The sequence below is a fragment of the Notamacropus eugenii genome, chromosome 3, assembly GCF_028372415.1.
Source record: "Notamacropus eugenii isolate mMacEug1 chromosome 3, mMacEug1.pri_v2, whole genome shotgun sequence".
Lineage (NCBI taxonomy): Eukaryota > Metazoa > Chordata > Mammalia > Diprotodontia > Macropodidae > Notamacropus > Notamacropus eugenii.
The window spans coordinates 207,133,556-207,161,504 of NC_092874.1; the positions used below are offsets into that span (position 1 = coordinate 207,133,556).

A 27,949-nucleotide genomic window follows, 5' to 3' on the forward strand; every position below is an offset into this window, starting at 1 on the left:
ATTTACTTTATTTCCTTTCATTCCTACAAGAGGGGGACTTTGATTACCATTTGCTACAGAGTAAAACATTATGTATAAATAGAGCTCCAAAGAGTTCCTATTCTGACCGCAAATCCTGTTTTATGTGAAAAGTATCACCTCAATACATATGACCCAGTGCCTGTAACTATAACTATTGTCCTCAAAATCACTGATCCTGATCACTACCTAGATACAGCTCCAGAGACCCTTCTATGCTGACCTTTTCTAGAAACAAAGTGACAAAAACCCAAATATCAGTGTTACTCATTTTTGGACAAGTTGAGGATATTTATTCTCTATACCTCTCCCCACAAAGCTTACATTTGATAAATAGGGAAAGTGAACATCAGTGATTACTACTCACCTGTTGGGCTATAAGATCCAGTCTACTTTCTAGGGTATTAGAAACTTTTATTTTACGATCCCCATTATAAATCTCAACACCTCCAGCTCTGGAAAAAAGTAATAATTTTCAGGTTAAGAGTATCTTTGACAAGGCAGTATCTCAACATAAAATACCAGCAGTTTAAGAGAATCTTGCTCCTCAAAGCAACAAATAACATAATAAATTAGTGCAGAAAAGCACACAACGTGTATAAAATTACAGTACAGGTAGTATTTCACTTGATAATGTAATACTTGATTCAGTCAAAACACTGTCATCTATTGCCAAATAAGCAGAATAGGGAGAGCACTGGTGGTTCTACTGCAATGGAACAATGAGTCCTGACTTAAAATCCACTTCCTCCCCTAACATTCCACTGTGATGGCTCTGAAACCCTTAGGACCTCAGTTCCTCCCCACATAGGCTGGAGGTCAAATCTTGTTATAAGGAAACCCAAGGGAAAAAATTCTTTTGGTGCACAAAAATCTTTAGCATCAAATAGCAGTTGGGACATGGAAATTTTTCTTTTATAAGCATTTATTTTGTAATTATGTTTTAATGGAATTTAATCTAAATATTAATGTCTAATCTATTAAATTAAAATTTAAAATTTAAGTATTAAATGTTTGTTTTTTTGTAATTGTTTTCTAATTATTTATTTCATCTGCATTTGGTCTCCCCGATCAGACAGATTCCCTGAGAATGAAGGATACATCTTCTCTACTTTTACTGCTTGCTCCATCATGTACAATGAAGGGCTCTCAACTGTAATCGCAGAGACAGCTCTAACAAAGATTATGGAATGCATTTAAGTCCCCAAGACCTGCTTTATAGCAGTGGGAATCACAAAGGGGACAACACCCCAAGAATGTCCTTGCCATATCCTATACTACACAAAGGCACATCTTGTGGTCCATTCCAACTGGTTGATGGCAAAAATAGCCACCACAGTGACCTGAATGTCTTTTATGATATACTGCAAGGGTAGAGATTACATTATTTCTTTTTTTATTCCTTTGAGCACCTAGCATTCAGCATACAGTAGCCACTTGATTTCTACTTCTGCCTGGAACTGTGTTTGGGGCACATGACACTAGACTTTTGGGACATCTCTCCATGAACAAGGGATAAGAATATAAAAAAGCACAAAAAGAAAAGCCAGAGCCTTGTAAATCAATGTTAGTTGTAAGTTCATTGTCCAGTTCTACCATGGAATTTTTAATGTGAGGTGCAGCTCAAAGTGGCTAAGAGAAATTATACCACGATAAATGTCAAGCTAAAGGACGCATCTTTAGTCCCTAAAAACCAATAATATTGCTCTTTACATTTCTTCTGGCAAGTATGCCTCCTGATCAACTTGAACATCAACATCTTTTGTAGTAGCAATCTTGTACATAGGGATCGCTTTTTGCACTGCAGCCTGGAAAACAAAAGACAATACTGATCAAAGGTTTTGGCAGCAACTTCACAGCATACCACAAATAAGAAAACATATATGAATGTTCACTGTGATTGTAAAGTGCTTAAAATAAATGCTACTGCTGTTAGACATCAAAAACTCAACGAAGTGTCAGAAGCGCAGTGAGAACACAGTGAGAAATCTCTCCATTTTCTTTAAGAACTGAGTACTGTACTAGGTTAAAGGTGCCAAATTTTATCATTCTACTTTTTGTATCTGCAATTTCAGTTATTAATTACAGAATACTGATATGAATTATTGCAATATATTTTTACTAATTTTATATTTATCTACTTTCTGGGGAAAAGAAGGTACTAAAGGGTGGAAGATCAATGTGCAGTTAGATTTTTTAGGACCACTCCACTGAAGTGCACCAAAATAGTTTAGAGAATATGTTTTGCCAATAAACCTTTATATTTTTAACTGTCTGCTTTGCATGAGTGAGCCCTCTTATATAAAGATTTTTTTTGAATTTCATATTTTTCTGTAACAGACTGACTCAATCCCACTGCTAAATTAAACCCATCTTAGAGGACTAGTCACTGATAAAAACTGGATGCTCTTAGTAAATATAAATACTGCCTACATGTCATGTTTCAACTCCCCTGATTCAGGGTAGCCAGAAATCCCAACAATTCCCTCTTAAAGAACGTAAGTTTTCAAAGGCCTCATTTCTAAAACATATAGAGAACTGAATCAAATGTACAAGAATACAAGTCATTCCCCAACTGATAAATGGTCAAAGGATATGAACAGGCAGTTTTCAAAGGAAGAAATTAAAGCCATTTATAGTCATATGAAAAAAATGCTCTAAATCACTATTGATTAGAGATCCAAATCAAAACAACTCTGAGGTACCATACCACATCACACCTATCAGACTGGCTAACACGACAAAACAAGAAGATGATAAATGTTGGAGAAGATGTGGGACAGTTAGAACATTAATTCATTGTTGGTGGAGCTGTGAGCTGATCCAACCATTCTGGAGAGCAATTTGGAATTATGCTCAAAGGGCTACAAAAATGTGTTACCTTGACTCAGCAATACTGCTTCTAGGACCGTATCCCCAAGAGATCATAAAAATGGGAAAGGGTTCCACATGTACAAAAATATAGCAGCACTCTTTGTGGTGGTCAAATCAAGGGGATGCCCATCAATTGGGGAATGGCTGAATAAATTGTAGTATATGAATGTAATGGAATACTATTGTGCTATAAGAAATGATGAACAGGAAGACTTCAGAGAGGCCTGGAAAGACTTATAAGAACTGATGCTAAGTGAAAGGAGCAGAACCAGGAGAACTTTGTGCACAGCAACAACCACAGTGTACGAGGAATTTTTCTGGTAGACTTCGCCCTACACAGCAACACAAGAACCTAACAAAATTCCCAATGCCGTCCACATCCAGAGAAAGAACTATGGAATTGGATCACAGAGTGAAGCAGACCATTTTTTTCTTGTTTAAAGTTTTGTTTTCATGGTTTCTCCCATTCATTTTAATTCTTCTATGCAACATGACTAAGGTGAAAATGTATTTAATAGGAATGTATGTGTAGAACCTATGTAAGATTGCATGCTTTCTTGGGGAGGAAGGGGGGAAAAATCCAAGATATATGGAAGTGATTGTAAAAAACTGAAAATAAATTATTTGAAGTGATTGTTAAAAACTGAAAACAAATTATTTAATAAAAAGTTTTCTTCTCCTATAAACATCATATTCTTTACCTTGACCAAAGGGAGATCCTCTTTTTTGCAACGGACAATCATTCGTGGCTCCAGCAATTGGTATAAACCCTATGCAAAATAAGAATAGATAGAACTGGCAGAAAATACAAATTAAAATCTTAAGAAAAAAAGCAAGAGAAGAAACATTTTCTGGCACTTATTTCATACAGCTTAGGAAAAAAGATAGTGAGTTTCCAAAAAATAACAGTATTTACATAAACAATAAAAGTGAAGTTAATGATTTCAAATGGTAACATAAAAATGCAGATATGAGATTCAGGTTAAAACAAAATCTAGTTTTTGTTTTTTATTGGCTACAAAGAAAGCATAATTCTTACTGTAATTAAGATACCAGGAGACAGTGTAATTAACATAATTACATGATACGGTGTCAGACAATGAATAAGCACTGAGATTCTTCAGTCAAACTGTCAAGAGTCAATTTATAGTAAGGATCTGTGATACAAACTGGAAGCTAGAACCTGAGTGTTCCAAGTAAACTTTACTTGAATTACTCAGGATAAATTTGTAGAAAAGTGCTATCAGGACCATTTTATTAAGGCTAGGTAACAGATTTCCATACTAGACAAGGAAAAGAGAAAAGAATTAAAGGAAAGCTTTATTAAAGGAAAACTGATGGATATGAGAAGATTTCATGATTAGTAAGTTCCAATACTAAAGGCAGTACTTAGTAAAAAAAAAAAAAGTTCTAGGAAATGTTTATTAGAAAGGGTGGGGCCTCTAGCCATATTTTATAGTATGCAAAATTACCTGAAGGACCAGACCATCCAAAAGCACCTGATACCTGGTTGTATCTTTCACTACCTTGGAGAGTCTCTGCTTTGCTTCATTTAATAAGTCCTAAAGAGAAAGGATAAAGGAAAGCAGAAAGTCATTTTCAAATCCTGCCAAAAGACTCCACATGCCTGAAGGTTAGGCTGCTAGGTGGCATAGTGGATAGAATGCTGGCCCTGGAGTCATGAGAGTTCAAATCTGGCCTCAGACACTTAATAACTGTGTGAGCCTGAGCCAATCACTTAACACTATTTACCGGTTTCCTCATCTGTAAAATGAGTTGAAGAAGGAAATGGAAAACAACTCCAGTATCTTTGCCAAGAAACCTCAAATGGGGTTATGGAAAGGTGGACATGACTAAAAGGACTCAATAACAATTCCCAATCCTTTTTTAAAGAATACTTTTTCATTTTTTAATAACTTTTTAAAAAATTTCTTCCTCCTACTGTCCCATTGCATAAATTGTTCTTACTTCAACTTTTCACCTTTAATTAGTTCAAAAAGGTCTGTCTAGTTTCCAGATAACACAATAATAGTTCATTATGTTTATATATCATGATCTGTTTAGTCATTCTCCAAATAGGAAGCCCTCTTCATTTTCAATTTTTGGTTACCAAAAAAGGAGTTGCTATAAATATCTTTGTACATACTCCTCTTTCTTTCATTGGGTTAGTAGGGTCATAGCTGGGTCAAAAGATATATATAAAATTTGTTAACTTTATGGGGCATAGCTCCAAATTGGCTGGACCAATTCACAGCTCCACCAACAGTAAACTAGTGTACCTTTCTTTTTCTCATACCCCTAACATTTGTCATTTTCCACTTTTGTCACCTTTGCCAGTGTCATAAGTAGGTATGAGGCAGATTCTTAAAAGTTGCTTTAATTTGGATTTTTATAATCATTAGTGACAGTATTTTTTTCATGATTATTGATAGCTTGGATTTTTTTCTTTGAAAACTGTTCACAATTTTATCACGGTCTTCCTGTATCTAAAAAATCTGAAAGGCAAAGTCTTCCTTATTCCTCTGATTTGTTCCTGTATCCATTTTAGAGCTTATCTTATGGTATGTATGTATGTATGCATAAGGAGTTGGTCTAAATCCAATTTATGCTAGACTGCTTGTCCAGTTTTCCTAGCAGTTGCTCTCCTGAGTAACTATAATTGTCAGGTTTGTCAAACACTATGCTATTGTGTTTGATTCCGTATGTTGTATACCTAAACTGTTCCACTAATCACCTCCCTTTTTTGAAACAGTATCAAATCATTTTTAATTACTGTTTTATAGACATCTGGTACTGATCTACTTCCTTTCCATAACTTTTCATTATTAACTTTGAGATTCTTGGAATTTTGTTCTTCCATATGAATTTTATTTTTTCTGGCTCTATAAAATATTCTTTTGGGAATTTAGGTAGTAGCATTGTTATTTTTATTATATTGGCTTGACCTACACATGAGGAATTACTATTTCCCCAATTACACATGTTTGCCTTTAATTTTGCAATGAGTGTTTTATGGTTAAATTCATATAATACCTGAATTAATCTTGGTAAATACATTCCCAAACACTTTACAGGTTGTTGTTATTTTAAATGGAATTTCTCCTTCTGTCTATTCCTGCTGGGTTTTGTTGGTTACATATAGGAATGCAAATATTTTATGTGTATTTATCTTGTATCTTACAACAGTTAAAATTTCTATTCATTTTTAGTTGATTTTAGAGCTCTTTTCAATAGATCATCTCAATTCAGTTTATTTTTTGCCTATGCTTATTCTCAATTTATTTTTCTTGTTTTGTTGCTAGAGCTAGCATTTCTAGCACTATGTTAATTAGTAGTGGTGATAATACTTACTGGAGAGCCCTAATTTTACTCTATTACATATAATTTTTGTTCTTAGATTTAAATATTATTTACTATAATAAGAAAAGATCTTATTATTCCTGTGAGCTCTAAAAATCAATGGCGAATTTTGTCAAAAGCCTTTTCACTATTGATTGGCATAATCATGTTTGTTTGTTTGTTTTAATTGTTTGCTATATTCTTCCTTATACTGAACCAACTGGGCAGAGAAATCTTGGTGTAAACCAAACCTGGTCATAGTGAATAATCTTTCTAATATGTTGTCACAGCTTACTTACTAATATTTTATCTGAAAATTTCTACATCAAATGTTCTTTGGGAATACTGGTCTGCAGTTTCTTTACTATGCTTCCATAATGACATAACAGAAAGAGATTGGAAGTATGACTTACTTTCTTATTACCGTAAACAGCTTATATAATATTGGAATCAATTGTTCTTTGAATGTTTGATACTCACTTATAAATCCATCTGTTCCTGGTTTTCTTCTTCGGGAGTTCATTTATGGCTTATTCAATTTCTTTTGGGTTATTTAAATAGTATATTTCTTTTGTTGAATATTTTATATTTTTGTTAGTATTTATCCATTTTCTTGAAATTATTAGCTTTCACAGTAGGGCAAAATAATTTCTCATTATTTCCTCTTCAATTGTTCTAAGTTCTCTTTTTTGATATGAAAATTTTGGCTTCCTTCTTTTTTTACCATCAGGTTGGATAACTGCTTATCTATTTTATTAGTGTTTCTCCCCGCCCCCCCCAAAAGCCCAACAGATTCTAGATTTATCAATTCAATGGACTTTTTGCTTTCAGTTTTATTAAACTCTTTAACTTTCAGATTTTTCTACTTTGTTATTCAGTTGACGATTTTCTGACATTATTCAAGTTTTTCTTTTTTAATTTCACACCCAAGTCATTTTTCTTTCCCTTTTTTGATACAAACTTTAGATATATTTTCTTCTAAAAAAATGCCTTTGCTGCATAAATTTAATGTTTCAATGTCATATTATTTAATGAAATTTTCTGTTGTTTGTATACTTTTTTCTTTGATCCACTTGTTCTTAGAATTATAGACTCCAATTTCTTCTTACTTCTTTAAGGGCCTTTTATTGAATATAATTTTACTGACAAAATATGAAGGCTTTAGTATTTCTGCTTTTCTATGTTTTTCATGAGGTCTTTATGGGGCAGCTAGATAGCACAGTAGATAGAGTGCTGCGCCTGGAATCCTTGAGTTCAAATTTGGCCTCAAGACACTTACTAGCTGGGTGAGGCTAGGCAAATCATTTAACTTTATCTGCCTCAGTGTCCTCATCTGCGAAGTGAACTGGAGAAGGAAATGGCAAACTACTCCCATATCTTTGCCAAGAAAATCCCAAATGGAGTCAGTCATGAAGAGTTGGACACCACTGAACAACAACAAAACCATCTGGAAAGTCACTCAAATTCTGTAACGGCAGAAACCTAAACTCTTCCTTCTTCCTCATTCTCCACAGTCAATCAGTTGTCAAATGACTACATTATTACTCTTCTGAACAAGAATCTTCAGTAGGTCCCTTATTGCCTCTAAGATAAAAATACAGATTCCTCAGTTGGGCTTTTAAAGCCCTTCTTAATTAGGATACAAGGAATATTCCCCTATTTGTTTCCTATACAGCTCTTCTGACATTCCAGCCTACTTGCTGTTAATGGGATTTGACATTTTACCCATCACTGCCATGCCTTTGTACAAACTATCATTAACGCTTAGAAAGTACTTTGTCTTCTCCCTTACTTCAAAGAACCTCCCCCTACTTGCCACATCCTACAGTAATGTCCTCTTCTCAAATTTTCTTGTATTACATTTACTTGTCTGTATCCTCATAGTAGGATGTAAGCTGCTTAAGAGATAGTTTTCATTTTTATTTTTATATTTCCAGCAACTAGGAGAGTACTTTCTGCATAGCAACTTAATAAATGCTTGTTGAATTGAATTAAAACTACTATGTCCCACAGCAGTTTGTTCCACTTTGGGAGAGTTCTGATCATACATAAGACTTCCTGGTAAAGCAAAATTTTATCTCTTCAACTTCTACCCACTGCTTAGTTTTACCCTCTAGGGGCAAGTAGAACAAGTATAACCACTTCCAAATGACGGTGCTTCATTAAGCTCTCTCTCCCACCTTCATTTCCCCTACCCCAAAGGCTTCTCTTCCTCAAATCACCCTCTCCCTTCCCCCTAGCTCTACTGACATCCTCCCATGGTATTACCAATTTACTTCCTAACACATGGAAACCAGAACTGAACACAATACACCAGATGTTCAAGGCAGAGTACAGTAAGACTACCATTTCCCTCATTTCTGGACACTAACTTTTTTTTTTAATTAAGAACTTAAAAATGACAAACATTTCCATACACAGAGAGCAGGAAATGAGGTTTGCATAAAACAATGAGTTTCTATTACATACATCTTGCTATTTTTTAAAGTACATTTTTCCAAGGCAATTCTAAAGGACTCATGATGGAAAATGCAATCCATATCCGGAGAAAAAACTGATGGAGTCTGACTGCAGATTGAAGCATTCTTTTATCCCTTCTTTTATCTTTTTTGTGACTTTTTCCTTTTCGTTCGTTTCTTCTTTCACAACATGACAAATAGGGCAATATGTTTTACATGACTGCACATATATAACCTATTTAAAATTTTTACATTTTTAGGGAGAGGAGTGAGGGAGAAAATTTGGAACTCAAAATTTTAAGAAAATGAATCTTAGTAATTGTCTTTATATGTACTTGAAAAAATAAAATATTATTTTTAAAAAAGAAAGCTACTATTTCAGCATACAAAAGTATGTTTTTTAAAAGCATATTTTAAATTTAAGACAATAGTACCAGCACTGTCCAGATTGTCTTGAGTTCCATTCTGAAGTTCCTTCTACTTTTTTCTGTGTATTTAAGGCTTCACTGGTATTTTTTTCTTTTCTTTGCATCATAATTACTACCTACTCCTTTATCTCACAAATCTCTCCCCTCAAAATAAAAGCCCTCCCTAAAGTACAATCAAGTAAAACAAATTCACAAACTGATTACATCTGAGAGTATATTGTTTTGCACCTATAGTCAACTACTTCCTTGTCAAGAAACGAGGAACATGTTTTACCCTTTAGAATAGACACTGGCTACTGAACTGATCCAAATTCTTACATCTTTTTAGTTATTTTTCTTTACATTATTTTATATATTGTTCTTGAGGTTATGTTCATTTCATTCTTCATTGATTAATCACCATCCCTTTTGTCATTTCTTACCACACAATAATAATATTCCACTACATTCATATATACAACTTGCTGAATCATCCACCAATTGACATGATACTCGCTTCATTGTCAGTTCTCTGCTCCCTCTTCATGCCTTCCTCCTGCTTTCCTTCCAGAACCAGCTAAAATTCCATCTTCTAAAAGCCTTTCCCGATTCCCCCTCAAGAATCATACCTTTCCTCTGTTGATTATCTTCCATTTATCATCTATATATCTTATTTGCAAATAGTTGTTTGTATTTTGTTTCCACTATTAGACTGTTATAGGACAGCAGGAACTGTCTTTTGTCTTTCTTCATATTCTTATCAAATAACACAGTGCTGGACACACTGTAAGCACTTATGACAAAAGATGGGAAAGGCTAATGCTGGAGGGATAGGCATACTGGTGCATTGTTAGTAGAATACACACATCCGTCCATCCATACATTAATACGTACAACACACATACCCTCCCTTTTCTTCTTTGAGGTAGGTGATAAGCAGTTGGTAGTGCTGGGTCAAAGGGTATGCACAATTTAATAACTTTTGAGACATATTCCAATTCATTGGTAACTGGAAACGTTTTTACAAATGGTTGTTTGCTGATACCTTGCCTCCCTTTTTTAGAGCTGCTTGTTCATAATGTAATCTACTGAGAACAAGTTCTTGATTTTTATGTATATAGGATATATACATATACATATGTGTGTGAATACACACTACCATCTAAAACAATTAAGTTATCAAAGGCTCTATTATGAAAAGTATTTTTTTAATAAACTACAAGATCTTTTTCAGCATTTTCCACTTCTAAAAGGATTGTGTTCAATAAATAGAAACCAAAAAAATAAACTAGATGTTCCAAATTATAAAAACTAGTATTTCATCTTAACCATCTGAATGTAGTAAAATACTTGGCATTAAATCTAAACAACGTTATGGCATTTACATCATAAACTGCTTTGATACTTCATAGATCTGTGAGCACAACACTCCTTCCAATATCATGAAGTACAAACCACTTGTGCCTTTTCCTCCATTTCCTCCCAACATGCTAGCGGCCTTTTTCTACATCTCCTGCCATAGGCACCAATGAGTACCAATGAAGCATGTAGGTTATCTGCTATTCCCCACTTTTGCAGCATGCCTGACCATTTCTGCTAGTACATTTGCTATCTTTTGACACATTTCTTGCACAATTCTTCATTTGTAATAAATTCACAAACCTCTAACACTTTAAAGTTTATAAATGGCACCTGCAATAGTTACACCTTTTGTGTTACTAGAGAAGATTGTGACTAACTACATCAATTATGACCAAAAAGGATTACTATACCTTAAAGTAGTTAATGAATTAGGTGAGTCAATCAATCTAATTTGATAAAGTAATTCTCTTCTAGGAGGAAACTAACTACCATTATTCACAGAACGCTAAACCTTGTTTAAGACATAAATCATCAGCTACTTGGAGCTATGAACATTTTGCATTTCTGCTCCATTAGACAAACTAAATTAGCAATAAATTTCTTCCTATACTCTGAGCTCAGCAGTATAAAGGATCAATTATTCAATTTAAGAATTGGTCATCAAGCCAGTGGTAAAGTATTCTAATTCGAGAGCTGTTCTCTATAATCTGAATAGCAATTATAGAAATTCTTTTCCTAAGTTACTTATATTTGACCTAAACATACTCCATCTATTTAAAAATTAAATCATCAACCACCTAATGGAATAAACTGGGTCAATTCAATCCCTATCAAAGCAAAGTACATTAAAAAAAAAATACCATAGCGGCTAGATACTTACTGAGATAAGGTCATCTCTGGCTCTGAGGACTTTCAATCTTGCCTGATTCATCAAGTTGGACATCTGACTGGAAGGTGCATAGAAACATAGGAGTCAGTACGGAGCGCAGACGCTGCTATACATTCTGGACAACGAGCTAATATTTACCTATGTTCTACCACATGATTTCAGTGACTGCCATTACTAAAGCTCTTTACCCGAAACACCAGGAAGTGGAAGCTACTTACATTTTCTTCTGCTGCTCAATTTGTTTCTCCTTCTTCTCATAATATTCCATTATCTTCAGTCTCTGTGTTTGCACAAGACGACCTTTCTCAATGTTGAACTCTTCTTCTGCCTACATGGAACCAATTTACATTCAGAGGCACTAATTACTGACCAAAAATGGTTCCAACATAGCAGCAAACTTGTTGTCCAAACTCCTGGGTGATGTGTGTTCTCTCATAGCTATGTGATGTAATGCACAAAACTTGAAATTTATTCTGCCTCATCTCATTAGATTTTGCTTTTTTAGTTTTAATATATAGAAAATGAGAAACAGATAATTCTCAAATACATATAGGAAAGGCAGTATAAGGTAGGATTGAACTTGGAGTTAGGTGAGACTGGGGTTCAAATCCTGCTTCTAACACTTTACTAGTTAACTTCTGAACCTTAGTTTTTACATCTTAAAATGAAGACAATATAAGCATTTACCTCATAAAACTATGAGGATCAAATGAAAAAACGTATGTCAAGTGCTTTGAAAACCTGAAGTTGATACATAAATGTCAGTTATTATTAAGAATAAGGATATGATCAAGAATTTGTATGCAAATTAGGCTGCAAAACTCTCTCCAGACAACATATGAACTTTTTTTTTCAAGAAAAGTAGATGTTAAAAGTCTGCAATCAAATTTACTTTTCTCTCCCCAATTGATAAATGGTCAAAGGATATGAACAGGCAATTTTCAGAGGAAGAAATTAAAGCTATCTATAATCATATGAAAAAATGCTCTAAATCACTATTGGTTAGAGAGATGCAAATCAAAACAACTCTGAGGTACCACATCACACCTATAAGATTGGCAAACATGACAGAACAAGAAAATGATAAATGCTGGAGAGGATGTGGGAGAGTTGGAACACTAATTCATTGTTGGTGGAGCTGCGAGCGCATCCAACCATTCTGGAGAGCAATTTGGAACTATGCCCAAAGGGCTACAAAAATGTGCATACCCTTTGACCCAGCAATATCGCTACTAGGACTATATCCCCAAGAGATCATAAAAATGGGAAAGGGTCCCACATGTACAAAAATATTTATAGCAGCACTCTATGTAGTTGCCAAAAACTGGAAGTCAGGGGGATGTCCATCAATTGGGGAATGGCTGAATAAATTATGGTATATGAATGTAATGGAGTACTATTGTGCCATAAGAAATGATGAACAAGAAGACTTCAGAGAGGCCTGGAAGGACTTATATGACCTGATGCTGAGTGAAAGGAGCAGAACCAGGAGAACTTTATGCACAGCAACAACCACAGTGTGTGAGAGTTTTTTCTGGTAGACTTAGATTTTTGTAATAACACAAGAACTTCTGAAAAAAAAAAAAAAAATCCCAATGGTGGACCTCAAGGCAAAATGCCTTCCACACTCAGAGAGAGAAATATGGAAGTCACTCACATAATGTAGCAGATCATGTTTGTGTATGTGTATCTGTTTGTGTATCATGTTCTGATTTGTTATACGGATTCTTTCATTTATCTTAGTTTGACTACATAGCATGACTATAGTGAAAATATACTCAATAGGAAAGTATATGTAGAATCTATACAGAACTGTATGCAGTCGTGGGGAGGGAGGGAGGTAGTGGGGGGTGGGATAAAATCGCAATTGTATGGCAGTGATTGTTAAACATTAAAAAAAAAAAAAAATTTACTTTTCTCATATAAGGACATAAAATTCTGACGTTTCCTCCTATTCTGTACATACCAGTAGTCATGATTAATGAAATTGAAGATCTGAAAAAATGAGCTAAAATTTATAATTAAAAGAGTTTAATATTTAAAAAGTTAACTGAGTCTTCATATTCTGAAAAAAAAAAACAAAAAAAACCCCAGCAGCTTATCTCCTTTCCCATCATGGTGGATGAAGATGTTTCGGATGATGCTGAGATTTCTGTATCTGAAGAACATCAGATGGATAATGGTCCAAGAAGAAATGAATAGTACAGTAATTACAGTAATCAGTAAAATAAAAGGTCATCAAAACACCATCACACAACAAAAAATCTTATTTTTTTGTCAGAAATGTTTATGTGTCAGGAAGTTTTAGAGTGATTTTCTTTTTCCTATGTCTAATAAAACTCAACATGGCCAATTTTAAGGCTGCATCTATGTGCTGAGACAGTGATATAGTTGATGTAGTCAATGGGTGGTCTTGGAGTTGGGAAAATGTAGGTTTATGTTCTGCCTCTGTCACATATCTGTGATACTTAAGCTCAATATGCCAGGAAACATTCTAAGACTAATTTACAATACAGATGGAATTCACAGCAGGAATTCCCTGAGCACAAAACCATTGAGAAGTTAACTTTAAATAACTAAAGCCAAGGCCAACGCCCCCAAATGTACCTTTGACCTTATCCCTTCTTGTCTTCTCTAGCCAAATGCCTCCACCATCATCTCTACTTCTTCACCTACTATTCTCATTTCTAGTTTCTTCCAATATACCTTCTATCTCCCCTCTTCAAAACACTACCAGCTCTACTGTCTCTTTTCAAACTCTCTTCTAAACTCTGGCTTCAACCGAAACTGCACTCTCCAAAGTTACCAAGAGATCTCTTAACTGACACAAATAATGACCCCTTCTTAATTCCCATCCTTTTTTGCAACATTTGACACTACCAACTATCCTCAACTCCTAGATACTTTCTGTGGCCTAAGATTTTGACACTGCTCTCTTCTTTTCATCCGATCATTCCCTTTCTTTTCCTATCATCCAGAAAGTTCACTAAAGGTGAGTGTCTCAATAGTAAAATAGGGACAATAATGGTACCTACCTCACATGGTTACTGTGAAGATCAAATGAGATAAATGTGTAAGGAATTTAGTAAGTGGCTAACACACAGTCTGTTTAAATAAGCCTTAGTCCTCTCTGTTTTCTTCCAGTGTTTTCTCACTAGATAATCTTATCACTTTCCATTGTTTCATTCCTATGCATACAATGCCTAGATCTATTTATCCAGCGTGGGTTTTTCTCCATGGCTCCATCTTGCATCTAATTAAATTCCCTACCTCGTTTTCCCCCTTTCCAACTCATCCTCCACCTAGATCCTAAAGTGATTTTTATGAAGTGTGGACCTGAAGATGTCACTTTACCCCAATGAATAAACTCCAGTTGCTTCCTCCTACTGCCAAGGATCAAACAAAGCCCTTTGTTTGGCATTTCAAGCTCTTTCTAACCTAGTCCCTTTCTACTTTTCCAATCTCCATATATTCATTCTATTCCCTTCCACAAATTCTCCCATCTAGCCATTATTTGATGTTTCTCAACATGTGACTCTTGGAATCCACAGCTTCCTTTTAGGTTCAGCTTAAGCGCCACTATTCCAATAGGACTCTCCTGATCACCCCAGCTGCTAGTGACATTCCCCCTTAGCATCCATTTACTATAGATTTATTTATGTTTTAATTTATGTATGTTCAGGGAAGACTCTCTTTGTAACCTCAGTTTAGCATAACATTTGGTACTTTCTAAGTACTTGTTAGCTGATTAAAGCAGGAGCTCTTAACCTTTCTTCTGCATCATGGACTCCTAGGCAAGCTGGTAAATCCTATGGACCCTTTCTCAGAACGTTTTTTTGCAGGTTTTTTTAATGAGCATAATCATGGCAATTCAGTTTTAGATATTTCTTGTTTAAAGAAGGGAAAGAAAATATACAGTATTTATTAAGTGGCTCATTTTCACCATTTTATTTGCATATTTTCCATATGGAACTTTAAAACTTCGTTCATATTTATAATATTGTCTGACCTAGAGAAATAATTTCAGTAAGTTTCATAGGCTTACCAAGGAAACCAATTATGTTGAAATACAAACAAAATATTCATACTGCAAGCATGGCTGTTCATTTCCGGCTTTCGGATGTGAAAAAGCTACATCTATCTGATTTCCATTAGAGGAATCCTGAGGTATTCCTCATAGCCTAAATTAATTTGCAAAGAAAAAAATGATAGTGCTTACAAAACTGTTTTCTATAAACAAAAACCACATTTTTCCTGACCCTAGGATAAGAGGCTATGGTCTGTTTAAAGGCATTGAATGTCTAGACATTCAGCTAGTGGGGTAAAGAATATAAATGTACTATTACTTTGCTAAAGATCATTAACCTTACCTTTGCATCTATTTCTTCGGCCTTCTCATTTGCTTCCTGTTCGATGAAAGCCATCATGTGTTTGATCTGTAAGAAGAAAAAAATTCGATTTTCTTGTGGCTCTAGAAATACTTTAAAGTACGGCACCTATCCTTTCACATTCAAATGTGAAACACTTTAAACAACTCTACAGTCTTGGGTGAGACTCTAGACCAACCTATTTAACAAATTTATTGATACCAATTGAGTCTAAAACTAGTAATAGGTGAATTAAAAATTAAAAAGAAATTATCTACCAAGTCCTTTCTTTTCTAGATCATTATGCCCCATAAAATAAAGGCAACCTGGGAATCCCTTGTGGATTTAACTCTGGAAGTAGTGTCATAGTACTTATTTCTTAAGATTATTCTATAAATAATATATCATGAACATATTTTGACCATCTGAATATAATAACATTCCTGAATAGTGATGTAAACCCCAGGAATACTACCCAAGGGATAATATATCTTAGTTAACATATCTTCAAAAGCAGGTTTTTCAAATATCTAAAAACATCTATAAAAATCTATACAGATAATTATGAAACTTTTGTACCTTACACACAAACAAAAGACTTTAAATTATAAGCCTTATAATCCTCATGATCACAATATCATTATTTTTAAATTTATTATACTTGTGGAAAAATACTGTGACTGTAAGAGGGACCTCAAAGACCTTGAGGATGTGATTGGTGCAATTCCATTTGAAGCAACTTGTCTTAACTAAAAGAACAAAAATAGTGGGTATTTATAAATGCTACAGAAGCCGTGTTTAACACAAAACTGTCCCTTGGCTCAAACCTGCATTATCTGCCTTCATTATTCCAGAGGGACTCAGCAACTAGTTCTGACTAGATCAGTGCAGACCTCTAAGGAGAAGTCCAGGGGACTGTCAAGGAGGACAAAGTGTTTTATCTCACTGATCTGTTGGAAAGAAAGTTTAGCCAAAGAGATTTTAGCCTCAAAGCAAGAAAATTCTGGCCTCCTGAAAGATAACGATCTCTTCCCTCTACACAAATGTAAATTCAGTGTAGAATAAACCTAGACAACTGACATTTTCCTAAGCAAAAAAAATTCCCTAAAAAAAAAAATACGCAAAACAGGATGTTATATTTTAACAAAGAAATTTAGCAAGCTTTAAAAAATTACTCAAAAAGGTATTACACCACTAAAATATATACTCAACACCCAATAAATCATAAATATTGGCTTTAGTACAAATGAGTAATTTATTCTATAAAATCAAATGAAACATTTGCAAAGTATTTAGCACTTAGCCTGGCACACAGTAGGTGCTATATAAATGCTTATTCCCTTTCCTTTTTCCCCCCAAGTAATAAAGCAGATGTTTATAGCTGACTGACTAGATTCTTTGTACCCAAATATCTACACATTTCAACACCGGTCATTTGGCAGAAACAAATATGAAAATGCAGTGATTCTTTGGATAGTTCTGGGAGTAAATCTACTTTAACTCTAGAAAGACTTCTGGGGGCCTGAGAGGGGAGGCAAGAACAGACTTCAAAGTCTCAGATTTAATTAATTAAAGATTCAAAGACTTTTGGTCTTTTCAGTAACCAAGAAAACACTCCCTTGGGTACTTTGATACTCCTCCAGCAAGAGACTGCTATTCATTTTCAATGCATACCAATACAAGATTTCCTATAACTTTTTCTAAAATAAATTTTAATTAGAAATTAGCAGCAAATACAGCTTAAAAAGATCATTCTTCGTCTTACTTAACACAGTAATAACCTAGTAAAAAATATGTAGTGAGTGTTATTTCCAAGCCTGAGAAAAAAATTCCATATTCCAATGTGGTTTTTCTCCATTCCTCATCCAGCATATTCACCAGTGTGTGAATATTAGTCAGACAATCTTCCAACTACCTCAAAATATGGCAACTCAGGGGCTTAGCTCTAATTCTGTTTCTACCATTTACCTGCTAATATGACCTTAGTTTCCTTGTCTAAAAAACCTTTTGGCAAGGATATTTAACTGAAATGATTTTGGTTCTTCATTGTTATGTACTGAGGTGGAAACTACTTATAGATCTACCATCCTTCTTTCTTTCAAAAGATTCTCCATAAGAAATCACCAAATGATACAGCCATCTATTCAAGACAACGCAAAAATATTCTGAAGTACTGTTTTTTAACCGACAAGGTAAGTGTTAACAGGATCAGAGAATACTATGTCTACGAGGGACCCTGGAGGTCATCCTTAATCTTTTTCGTACCATAATGGCTACCCTTCGGCCGTCCAGTGAAGCCTATGGACCTTTTCCAGAATGCTTTTAAATCCATAAAATAAAATACGTAGGATTACAAAGGACAATTACGTGAAAGCTAAGACTCTTCGATCTAAGCCAATCCTCACATCTTACAGAAAAGGGAGGGAACTGTCTTGCCCAAGATCAGTGGCAGAGATAATAAGAGAACCAGGCTCCTGACCCCCAGTCTGGTGCTCTTCCCACAATACTTCCTTTTTCTTGAAAATTACGCGTAGGCTAGGGCGGAATGCCTCAGGACTGCTCCATCGGGAAGCCCGACACATTTCACAGAATCCCACTGAAAGCCCCAGCAGAGCTAGAAAACCCCATCGGGATGGGCAGAGCGCATTTCTAATCCCCGAGGAGAACCTGCCACCCTCCCCCTGCCTCCACCCCCTACGAAGCAAGGTCCCACCGGCACAAAGAGTCAACTTGGGACCCAAAGACTCAGACCCGGGGGCAGGATCGGGGCTAAGAGGTCAGAGGGCGTGGGAGAATGACTGCAGTCCGTGACCTTCCGCACAACGCCCTCCCCCCAACAACAGGCGGCCCCGAGGGCCCCCGGGTCCCGGTCGTCTTCGCGTTAGCAGAACCACTTATCCAACCCAACATCTCCGGATCGTCAAGCCCAGAAAACCGCAAAGGGCTCGAGAGTGTGGGGCCCGGACCTGCTTTTGGACGTCGGCGTCGCTGAGAGCCATGGTGACGGCAGCTACTCCTACACTGCGCGGTCAGCCTGCAGGCGCAGCAGAAGATGAAAACAGCCGCGGAGGCCGAGCGCTCCGGTTTTTCTTCACTTTACAAGCCCAGCTTCCGGTTCCGGTCAGCTGCTCCTCAGGTAACGGCGCCCGCCCCCTTTTTCTCTTCCCCGGCGGCCAACGGGAGAAAGAGGAGCCAGGAAAGCCCCGCCCCCTCGCTGCGGATAACTCGTGAGCCGGAAGCTTGTCCGGGTCTGAAGGCTTCGGGAGCTCCTCTGTCCTTGACGGAGAGAACGGGTCCTCGCCGGCGGTGCTTGTATCCGGAAGCGTCTGCCCTCGCCTTTTTTATTGCTTTGTCCCCAAATACTGTGCATTTCTAAGCCTGGCATTCCGAGTAAACAGAAAAATGAGTTGGTTCTTTGATTAATTAAGGGAGCTAATCTTCGTTAACCAGAAAGACATTTTGTTGGCGGGGCAAGAGTGTGGACTCCGAGCCTCCAATTTACGTAAAGAGAAGCGCCGTCGAAAGCTCCCAATTTAACACCTTTTTATGGACACCTTTCGATTTCCCGTCACCATTTCGGTATACATCCTCCCATCTCCTGCGCAGACAGCCATCCCTTGGAGCGGAGGTCTCTAACACCCACTCGGGGTTATTTCCGGGGTTCCAGAAGTCATCCGTGGGTACTTGAGCAGCTCCTGAGCACCCGCTGAAACCTTTAGCAAAGGCCTTTACTGAGACACTGTGTGAAAACCTCTCTCCCCACCCCTAAACCCCCCCAGTCAACGGGAAGAGCGGGCTCATGTAGGCAACACACGTGACAAAAAGTGGCGATCCAGGCTGGAAATGCCTCCTCCCTTATCTCATCCCTTAGGTTCGGTTTTAGCACAAAGGGCACTCCGGTTCCAAGCTTCTGTGCTCCTCCTGAGCGCAGAGCTGGCACTTCTCTCCACCGCGGAGGGTCCACTCTCCGAACTTACCTGTCCTGTGAGTATCTACCCACTCCAGTAAAGATACTTTCCTTGTTCCTGCCCCCTGCCATTCTGGGCACGTGGCTCCTGTTCCCCCCGAAGATTTCCCGGGATCTTTGGGCCTTGACAAACGTACACGTTAACCTGGATGTTTCCATCTCTCGGTGTACTCATTTGGACAGACAAACCCAAAAGGAACAAAAGGTACCATGTGTTCGTGGCCACCATAGCCAGCTGTGTATACCCCTCACAGCTCTCAGGAGCTTACTCAGACCAGCTTTTCCCATAGGAAGGAAAAAGGAATAAAGATGGGTTGCTCCTTTTGTATACGGAGTTCCAGCTCAGCAATCAATCAGGGAACTTCATCATCACTCAGTGCAATTCCCCTGAAAGCAGGCTTTCCCAAAAAGATATTTTTTTCCATGTCTGGCAATTTTTCAAAAGGTTTGTTATCTTTAATTATTAATTTTTATTTGTTTATCTGTTCCAATACCTGAGCAAATTAAAATAAATAAGCCCTCACTGCACAGGTAAATGGCTAGTCACTCTAGTAAAGCAAATACCCACAGTGGCCATGTCTCAAAAATGTGTATTTTTTTTGCATTTTAAGTTCATCATCTCTCAGTTCAGAGGTGAGCAGCATTTCCACAGTTTCCACATGGTAGACTGTAAATAGGAAAGGGACATCTACCTATGTTCCAATACCTAGCCCCCTTAAACCAGTTCAACCATGTTAATAGATTTAAAAAAAGAAGGAAGGGGAAAATTAGCTCATTAAAGTCAATCAATAATTCAATCATGCCTGAAAGTATATTAAATATTCCACATACACAGTGCCCCAGCTTAGAAAAGCTAAGAGAAGTGAAGAGGTTTTGGGGTGCTAGGACCCTGAGAATGCCAAGGCAGAGTGACCTGGAACAAATGCACACACCTTCACACACAATGCCTTCTCTCAGTCAAGTGGCAAAAGTTTATTGTAACACATTAGCAAAAGCAGGTGAAATTGCAAGGGAACCTGCAAGCTAGTGAGGATGGTGCTGGGACTTACACGGAAAAGGAACAAGGGAAAAGAATGTCAAGGATGTTAATTAGGTAAACTAGGGACTTTAAGAGATGTACTCCAGGGGTCTTTGGGAGCAGGCACCTATAATCTATGGATGGGAAAATACAGAATCTGCAGGGATAATTTTGCTGACACCAGACAATGAAGGAAAAAGACAGTTTTTGATTGTTATTTACATAAATTGTTACATACATTGTGATTTGTTATTTTTTATTGTTTTAAGGTATTTAATAAATGTCAGTTGACTGTCTAAAAAAAGAAATGGGTATATAACCTGTTCTTGAAGAACTAATGCTGCCCTCTGTGATCACTACTTCCTTCACAAGCCACCCCATTCAATGATCCATCCCAAACACTCAATTCTAATTTTTTTCAAGAATTAACATCAACTTTATCAGTTTTTAGTTTACAGAATCCACCTTTTTCCCCTTTTTGAAAAGTAGACATTTGCCTCTGATTGTATGGCACCTCTCATTTTCACCTCTTTTTCTTTAATGATCATGGTTCATGGTCCCCTTGCTACACACCAACTCTTTATGCCATATGGAAACACGTAGCCCATGCCCTCCATTCTTATGCCTATGAAATCTGTAAAAATTAAAAAAAAAACATAACTTGAGATTCTAGCTTAAAATCTGTGATTTACAGGAATTTATTAAGCCCCTGCTATGTGCCAAGCATGGTACTAAGCACAGGGGATGCAAATAATAAAAAATAAAACAATGTCTACACTCAAAGAGTTCTTTAATAGAGTTTGTCAAATATTATCCTGACCTAGACAGACTATTGTATTAATTTGCAAACTAATCTCTGTCTTTAATGTCCATTACACTGCTGCCCACATATTTTTGACAGAGAACTAGTTATTAGGCCCATCCTCTACTCAGAAACCTTTAGTTCATTGCCTACAAAATAAAGAATTAACTCCTGAATATGGCGTTCAATGTCTTCTACAATCTAACTCCACTACTATTATTCTTAACATACTTTATGTTACAGCCAAACTGGTCTAACCTCTAATCCATTCTTGTTCTGCCTTTGTGTCTCCATACCTTTGCACAAGCCACTACAGGTATACAGAATTTGCCAATACCCGAAGTGGATGTCTGACTAAATTCTTGTCTTGGTTAAAGGCATAATTAGGGTGTCACCTTTTATAGTTGCCAAACTCTTCCTTATTCCCACTCTCTAAATTTAAAATGATCTCACCCTTCTCAGATTGTTCACAGTACATTGCCAGGACCTCTCTCTACTTTGTCACCCTATCCCCCAGAAGCCAAAGTTCTAAGAGCAGAGTCTGTTGTATATAACTTCGTAATTCAGCATTTCCCTGTGTCCAATATGTTTCCCCAACATTAATATAGTAATCTCAAAAACTATAATGCAAGAAAATTATAAACAGTCCATTAAAAAAAAATCTTTTTTTAACTATATGAAAAAGTGACAATTGATGAGAGAAATTGATAATTTCTGAGATACAGTAACAGCTGTTCTCAGAGGAAATACAATGTACTTAAGAATGTTTTTGTTGTTCAGTTTTTTTAATCTTGTCTGAGTCTTTGGATTTTCTTGGCAAAGATACTGGAGTGATTTGCCATTTCCTTCTCTGTATCATTTTACAGATGAGAAAACAGGCAAATGGGGTGAAAGGACTTGCCCAGGGTCACACAGTCAGTAAGTGTCCGAGGGCAGTTTTGAACTTAGGAAGAGAAGTCTTTACTGACACCAGGCTGGGCCCTCTATCCACTGCTCCACCTAGCTGTCCCATTTCAGAACATAAACCAATAAAAGAGAAAAAGAAAGAATTGGCAAACTGAATTTAGGGTTAAAAACTGAAAATGCAGCAAATAGTTTTGAGTCCCAATTTGAAGAAAAGAGAAAATCAACATTTTGCTAGCAAAGTAGCTTGATATAGTAGACAAGAGACTCTTCCTTAATCGGAAAGCCTGTACTTGAATCCTGTCGCTGCTGTGTGTCAGGTAAATGGCCCAAGGGAGTTTGCTTCAGCTCTTTGGGCTGTAGCTTTCTCAACTACATTGTATGAGGATTCTGATAAATAATCTTGAAATCATAGTCTGAGCTTTGGGCTCCATTTGATTCCATCTCAGGCTCAGTGTCAGCAATAAGGTATATCTTGGGCAGCATCCTTTCTGATTCATTGTTTTCTTGTCCTAAGCAGATGAGAAACAGCAAAATATAAGTACTGAGAGGAGCTTCTTCAGTTAGGTCCATGAACAGCAAGCTTTTCATGCTTCTCTTGATTCTTGTGTTTGAAAGTTAAATTTGCTTTTCAGCTCTGGTCTTTTCATCAAGAATGCTTGAAAGTCCTCTATTTTATTGAAAGACCATTTTTTCCCCTGAAGTATTATACTCAGTTTTGCTGGGTAGGTGATTCTTGGATTTAGTCCTAGTTCCTTTGACTTCTGGAATATCATATTCCACGCCCTTTGATCCCTTAATGTAGAAGATGCTAGATCTTGTGTTATCCTGATTGTATTTCCACAATACTAGAATTGTTTCTTTCTAGCTGCTTGCAATATTTTCTCCTTGACCTGGAAACTCTGGAATTTGGCCACAGTGTTCCTAGGAATTTCTTTTTTTGGATCTCTTTCAGGAGGTGATCAGTAGATTCTTTCAATATTTATTTTGCCCCCTGGTTCTAGAATATCAGGGCAGTTTTCCTTGATAATTTCTTGAAAGATGATGTCATGGCTTTCAGGTAGTCCCATAATTTTTAAATTGTCTCTCCTGGTTCTATTTTCCAGGTCAGTTGTTTTTCCAATGAGATATTTCACATTATCTATCATTTTTCATTCTTTAGGTTTTGTTTTGTGATTTCTTGGTTTCTCATAAAGTCATTAGCCTCCATCTGTTCCATTTTAATTTTTAAAGAACTATTTTCTTCAGTGAGCTTTTGAACCTCCTTTTCCATTTGGCTAATTCTGCCTTTTAAAGCATTCTTCTCCTCATTGGCTTTTTGAACCTCTTTTTTCAATTGAGTTAGCCTATATTTAAAGGTGTTATTTTCTTCAGCAGGTGTTAATCTGCTTTTCATGATTTTCTTGCATCTCTCTCATTTCTCTTCCCAATTTTTCCTCCACCTCTCTTACTTGATTTTCAGAATCCTTTTTGAGCTCTTCCATGGCCTGAGACCATTGAATATTTATTTTAGGATACAGAAGCCTTGACTTTTATGTCTTTCCCTGATGGCAAGCATTGTTCTTCCTCATCCAAAAGGATGGGAGAAGATACACGTTCACCAAGAAAGTAACCTTACATAGTCTTATTTTTTTTCCCTTTTTTGGGCATTTTTCCAACCAGTTACTTGACTTTTGGGTCCACTGTCAAGAGTAGGGTATACTCTGGGGATCTATAAGATCTCAGTTCCTCCAAGGTGGCACAATCAAGCATGTACACTAGTCAGGGAGCAGGGAGAAATTTTTGTGCCCAGAATCTTAGCAGAGTTTCCTCTTCACAACCACCTTGCCTCCTGTTCTGCCAAGCTAGCACTGGGGGCTGAGATTCAGATAAGTTGCGGGGGCAGGGCCACCATTCAGTGTGAGACAAAGACCAGCTCCCTCAGGGCCTCTACACAGGGCTGAGGTAATATTCAGCTCCTAAGTGCCCCCAGGGGTTTTATGACCCAACAGTGAATGCAGGCTGCTGTAGGGGCTGCTGTGGGAACTGCTGCTGCCTGCCTGATGTGGCCTCTGTGGCCACTGCCTGAGGCTGGAGCTATGGGAAGGCCCTTCTCCCTTCTTGGCCAGCTGAAAAAACCATGTCACTGACCTTTGGCACCTGTGGGTTGAGGGATCTGGGAACTACTGCTACTTCAACTGGAGATTCCACTCACTAGGCCTGCTCGTATCCTCCTCCCAGAGTGAAGCCGCGCCAAGGCTGGGTTGGGCTCCTTGCATCTGGTGTGACAGACGTTTCCCATTGGCCTTTCAGGTCACCCTGGGCTGGAAATCTTCTCTGCTCTGTTGTTCTCTGGCTTCTGCTGCTCTAGGATCATTTGAGAGTTTTTCTTTACAGGTATTTTATGGGCTGTGGAGGGAGAGCTAGCATATGTGTGTCTTTCTACTCTGCCATCTTGGCACCAGCCCCTAAAATAAATAATCTTATGGACTAAAATATACAATAAAACTCGTCAAAACAAATATTAATTAATAACATTAGTCCAATTAATAAATAACAGTAGTCCAATTTATTTCCAAATCATCTATGGAGAAAAAATACATATATCTCCCAATTTTGACATTCTCAGTTGATTGTATAAACAATGTGGGCAGCTAGGTGGTGCACCACTGCAGGAGTCAGGAAGCCCTGAGTTCAAATCTCACCTCAGACACTTGACACTCACTAGCTATGTGACCCTGGGCAAGTCACTTAACCCCAACTGCCTCATCCTGGGTCATCTCCAGTCATCATGATGAATATCTGGTCACTAGATTCAGATGGCTCTGGAGGAGAAGTGAAGCTGGTGACCTGCACAGCTCTCCCTCACTCAAAACAAAGTCAAGTGCAAGTCATATCATCATTTCTCTGATGGCATGGTCTTCTTTGGCAACAAAGGATGAACACATATAAACAGTGTGGTAGGCTTTAGTGAGATATATACCCTAAGTGAACATAGTAAGGAATTAACTAGGTAGAAACAAGAAAAAAACATATTATAAAACAGGGGAGGGAAAAAAATCAGAAAAAAAATGTTGCAAAACATTTAATAGACATACTGAAGTCATCTAGATCTTATTTTGACTGTTACCTATGCAACTTCCAAGGCTGATGCAGCACTCAGCATTTGGGGATAAAAGTAGCTAGCAGGAAGAGAGGTCATTCCTCTTCTGACCAGGCAAAGTACTCTGATTTTGAGGGAGCCTTTGTGGGGGTCAGGCAGAGGCAGAGAGAATCTGTCTTCTGACTGGCACAGTGATTAGACCTTGTTTGACATTTGTAGCTTTATACCAACTCAAGTAAACGCCTTTTTTATGTACCCCTCCTTGAATGTATTGGGTCAGCCTTTTCATCATCTTGATCCCTAAGGTTAAGATGCCTTCTTCATTCTCCAATAATAAGGCGTTAGAATCTTTTTTAAAAATCTACATTTTTGTTGTTCTGTGTTTGACATGTATAATAAAAAATGTACACTTCTACTTTCACAGAGCAGAAAAAGAGGCTTGTATTGTGTTCATCCTTTGTTGCCGAAGAAACCATGCCATCAGAGAAATGATGACATCAGGATGACTGGAGATGACCCAGGATGCACTGGGAGACCTTGGGCCCTTTAGGCCAATGTCTCTGAAGTAGCAAAACTGATTTAGGGTGAGGTAACGCCCATTTATTGAATAGGACTGTTTAAGCTGTAGCCAGGGAATGGCCAGGGAATGGTTTAATATATATATATAATTTATTTATTTTTCAGTTTTCAACATTCACTTCCACAAGAATTTCAATTCCAAATTTTCTCCCCAACTTTCCCCACCCCCACTCCAGGACAGCATGTACCCCATCCATCCCATCCACCCCTTCCTCCAGTCTGTCCTTCCTTCTATCACCCCCCCTTCTCCTATCTCCCTCCCCTGTATTTTCCTGTAGGACCAGATAGATTTCTATATCCCATTGCCTATACATCTGATTTCCCAGTTGCATGCAAAAAAAATTTTTAACATTCATTTTTAAAGCTTTGAGTTCCATATTCTTTCCCTTCTCCCCTCCCCACCCACCCTCATTGAGAAAGCAAGCAATTCGACATGGGTCACACATGTGTAGCCATGCAAAACACTTCCATAACAGTCATGTTGTGTGAAAGACTAACCACATTTCCCTCTGTCTTGTTCTGCCCTCCATTTATTCCTTTCTCTCTTAACCTGTCCCCCCACAATAGTGTTTGCTTCTGATTATACCTTCCCCCTATCTACTTCCCTTCTGTTATCTTCCCTCTCCTATCCCCTTCCTCCCTACTTTCTTGCAGGGTAAAATAGACTTCCATACCCAATTGAGTGTGTGTTATTCCCTTCTTAAACCAAAGTCTGTAAGTGTAAAGCTCACCTATTCCCTTTCACTTCCCCTCTTTTCCTCTTCATTGTAAAAGCTCTTTCTTGCCTCTTTTATGTAAGATGATTTGCTACATTCTACCTCTCCATTTCTCTTTCAGTACATTCCTCTCAATAGTAAATTTTATTTTTTAGTTATTCTCCCTTCACATTCAGCTCACCCTGTATCCTCTCTCTCTCTCTCTTATTTTCTCTCTCTCTCTTTCTCTCTCTTTTTCTCTCTCTCTCTTTTCTCTCACACACACACCTACACATATGTACTCTACATATACATACATAAACACATACACAAATATATATGTATGTATATTCTCTCTAACTATCCTAATATTGAAAAAAAAGGTCTCATGTGTTACAAATATCATCTTTCCATGTAGGAATGTAAACAGTTCAACTTTAATGAGTTTCTTATGACTTCTCTTTCCTGTTTACCTTTTCAAGTTTCTCTTTTGTATCAACTCATACAAGTCTTCATTCTTTATATTTTGTTTTACTATTTCTTGGTCTCTTATAACTTTGCCATCTCCCCTTGCCCAGTAATAATTTTCAAGGAGTCATTTTCTTCCTTAAGATTCTGAATCTCGGGGGCAGAGCCAAGATGGCGGAGTAGAAAGACGCACATACACATAACTCGGAACCCACAACCCACAGAACGGCTAGAGGGGACCAACCCACGGTGAATTCTGCACCCAGACACCACGGAATATTGGAGCGAGGGAGATTTCTGTTCCGGAGAGACCTGCAAACCTCTCGTGGGGGGTCCTTCGCGCTGTGGACTGGGTGCCGGGACTGGGAGCTGAGTGCAGCCCTGCAGCGGCCGCGACACCATGAGGAAAAGATCTGAACGGGCTATGGGGACGAGATATCCTGCAGCCACGAGGGTCCCTCCACCCACAGAGGGACCTGCAAACCTCTCGCAAAAGGTCCGTTGCGCTGCAGACGCAGAGCCCAGCCCGGACCTGCGGCGGCCACGGCTCCGAGAGGTACAGATCCGAGCAGGCTTTAGGGACGGGATCTCCAGCGGCAGCACAAGCCCCCCCACCCACAGGTGACGAGGGTCGGTGAGAGAGTCTCTTTGGCGGGTCGAGAGGGGAGTGGGGTGCCCCCATGGCTCGGCCCCCTCCCCCCCCGGGAGATAGAAGCTGAG

General features: G+C 37.7%; 1 protein-coding gene across 1 annotated transcript in view; it reads right to left on the reverse strand.

Moving 5' to 3' along the window:
• Window positions 1-19,534, reverse strand: part of ATP6V1E1 (ATPase H+ transporting V1 subunit E1) — a 23,975-nt gene extending 4,441 nt beyond the window's left edge. Inside the window, exons 1-8 of the mRNA XM_072654146.1 lie at window positions 18,682-19,534; window positions 15,719-15,784; window positions 11,567-11,676; window positions 11,340-11,406; window positions 4,365-4,454; window positions 3,594-3,662; window positions 1,732-1,826; window positions 386-473 (exon numbers count right to left, since the gene is read on the reverse strand). Of these exons, the coding sequence (XP_072510247.1) occupies window positions 386-473; window positions 1,732-1,826; window positions 3,594-3,662; window positions 4,365-4,454; window positions 11,340-11,406; window positions 11,567-11,676; window positions 15,719-15,784; window positions 18,682-18,714 (618 nt within the window). The 5' untranslated portion in view covers window positions 18,715-19,534. The remainder of the gene's footprint in view (window positions 1-385; window positions 474-1,731; window positions 1,827-3,593; window positions 3,663-4,364; window positions 4,455-11,339; window positions 11,407-11,566; window positions 11,677-15,718; window positions 15,785-18,681) is intronic.
• Between the last annotated feature and the right edge of the window lie 8,415 nt (window positions 19,535-27,949).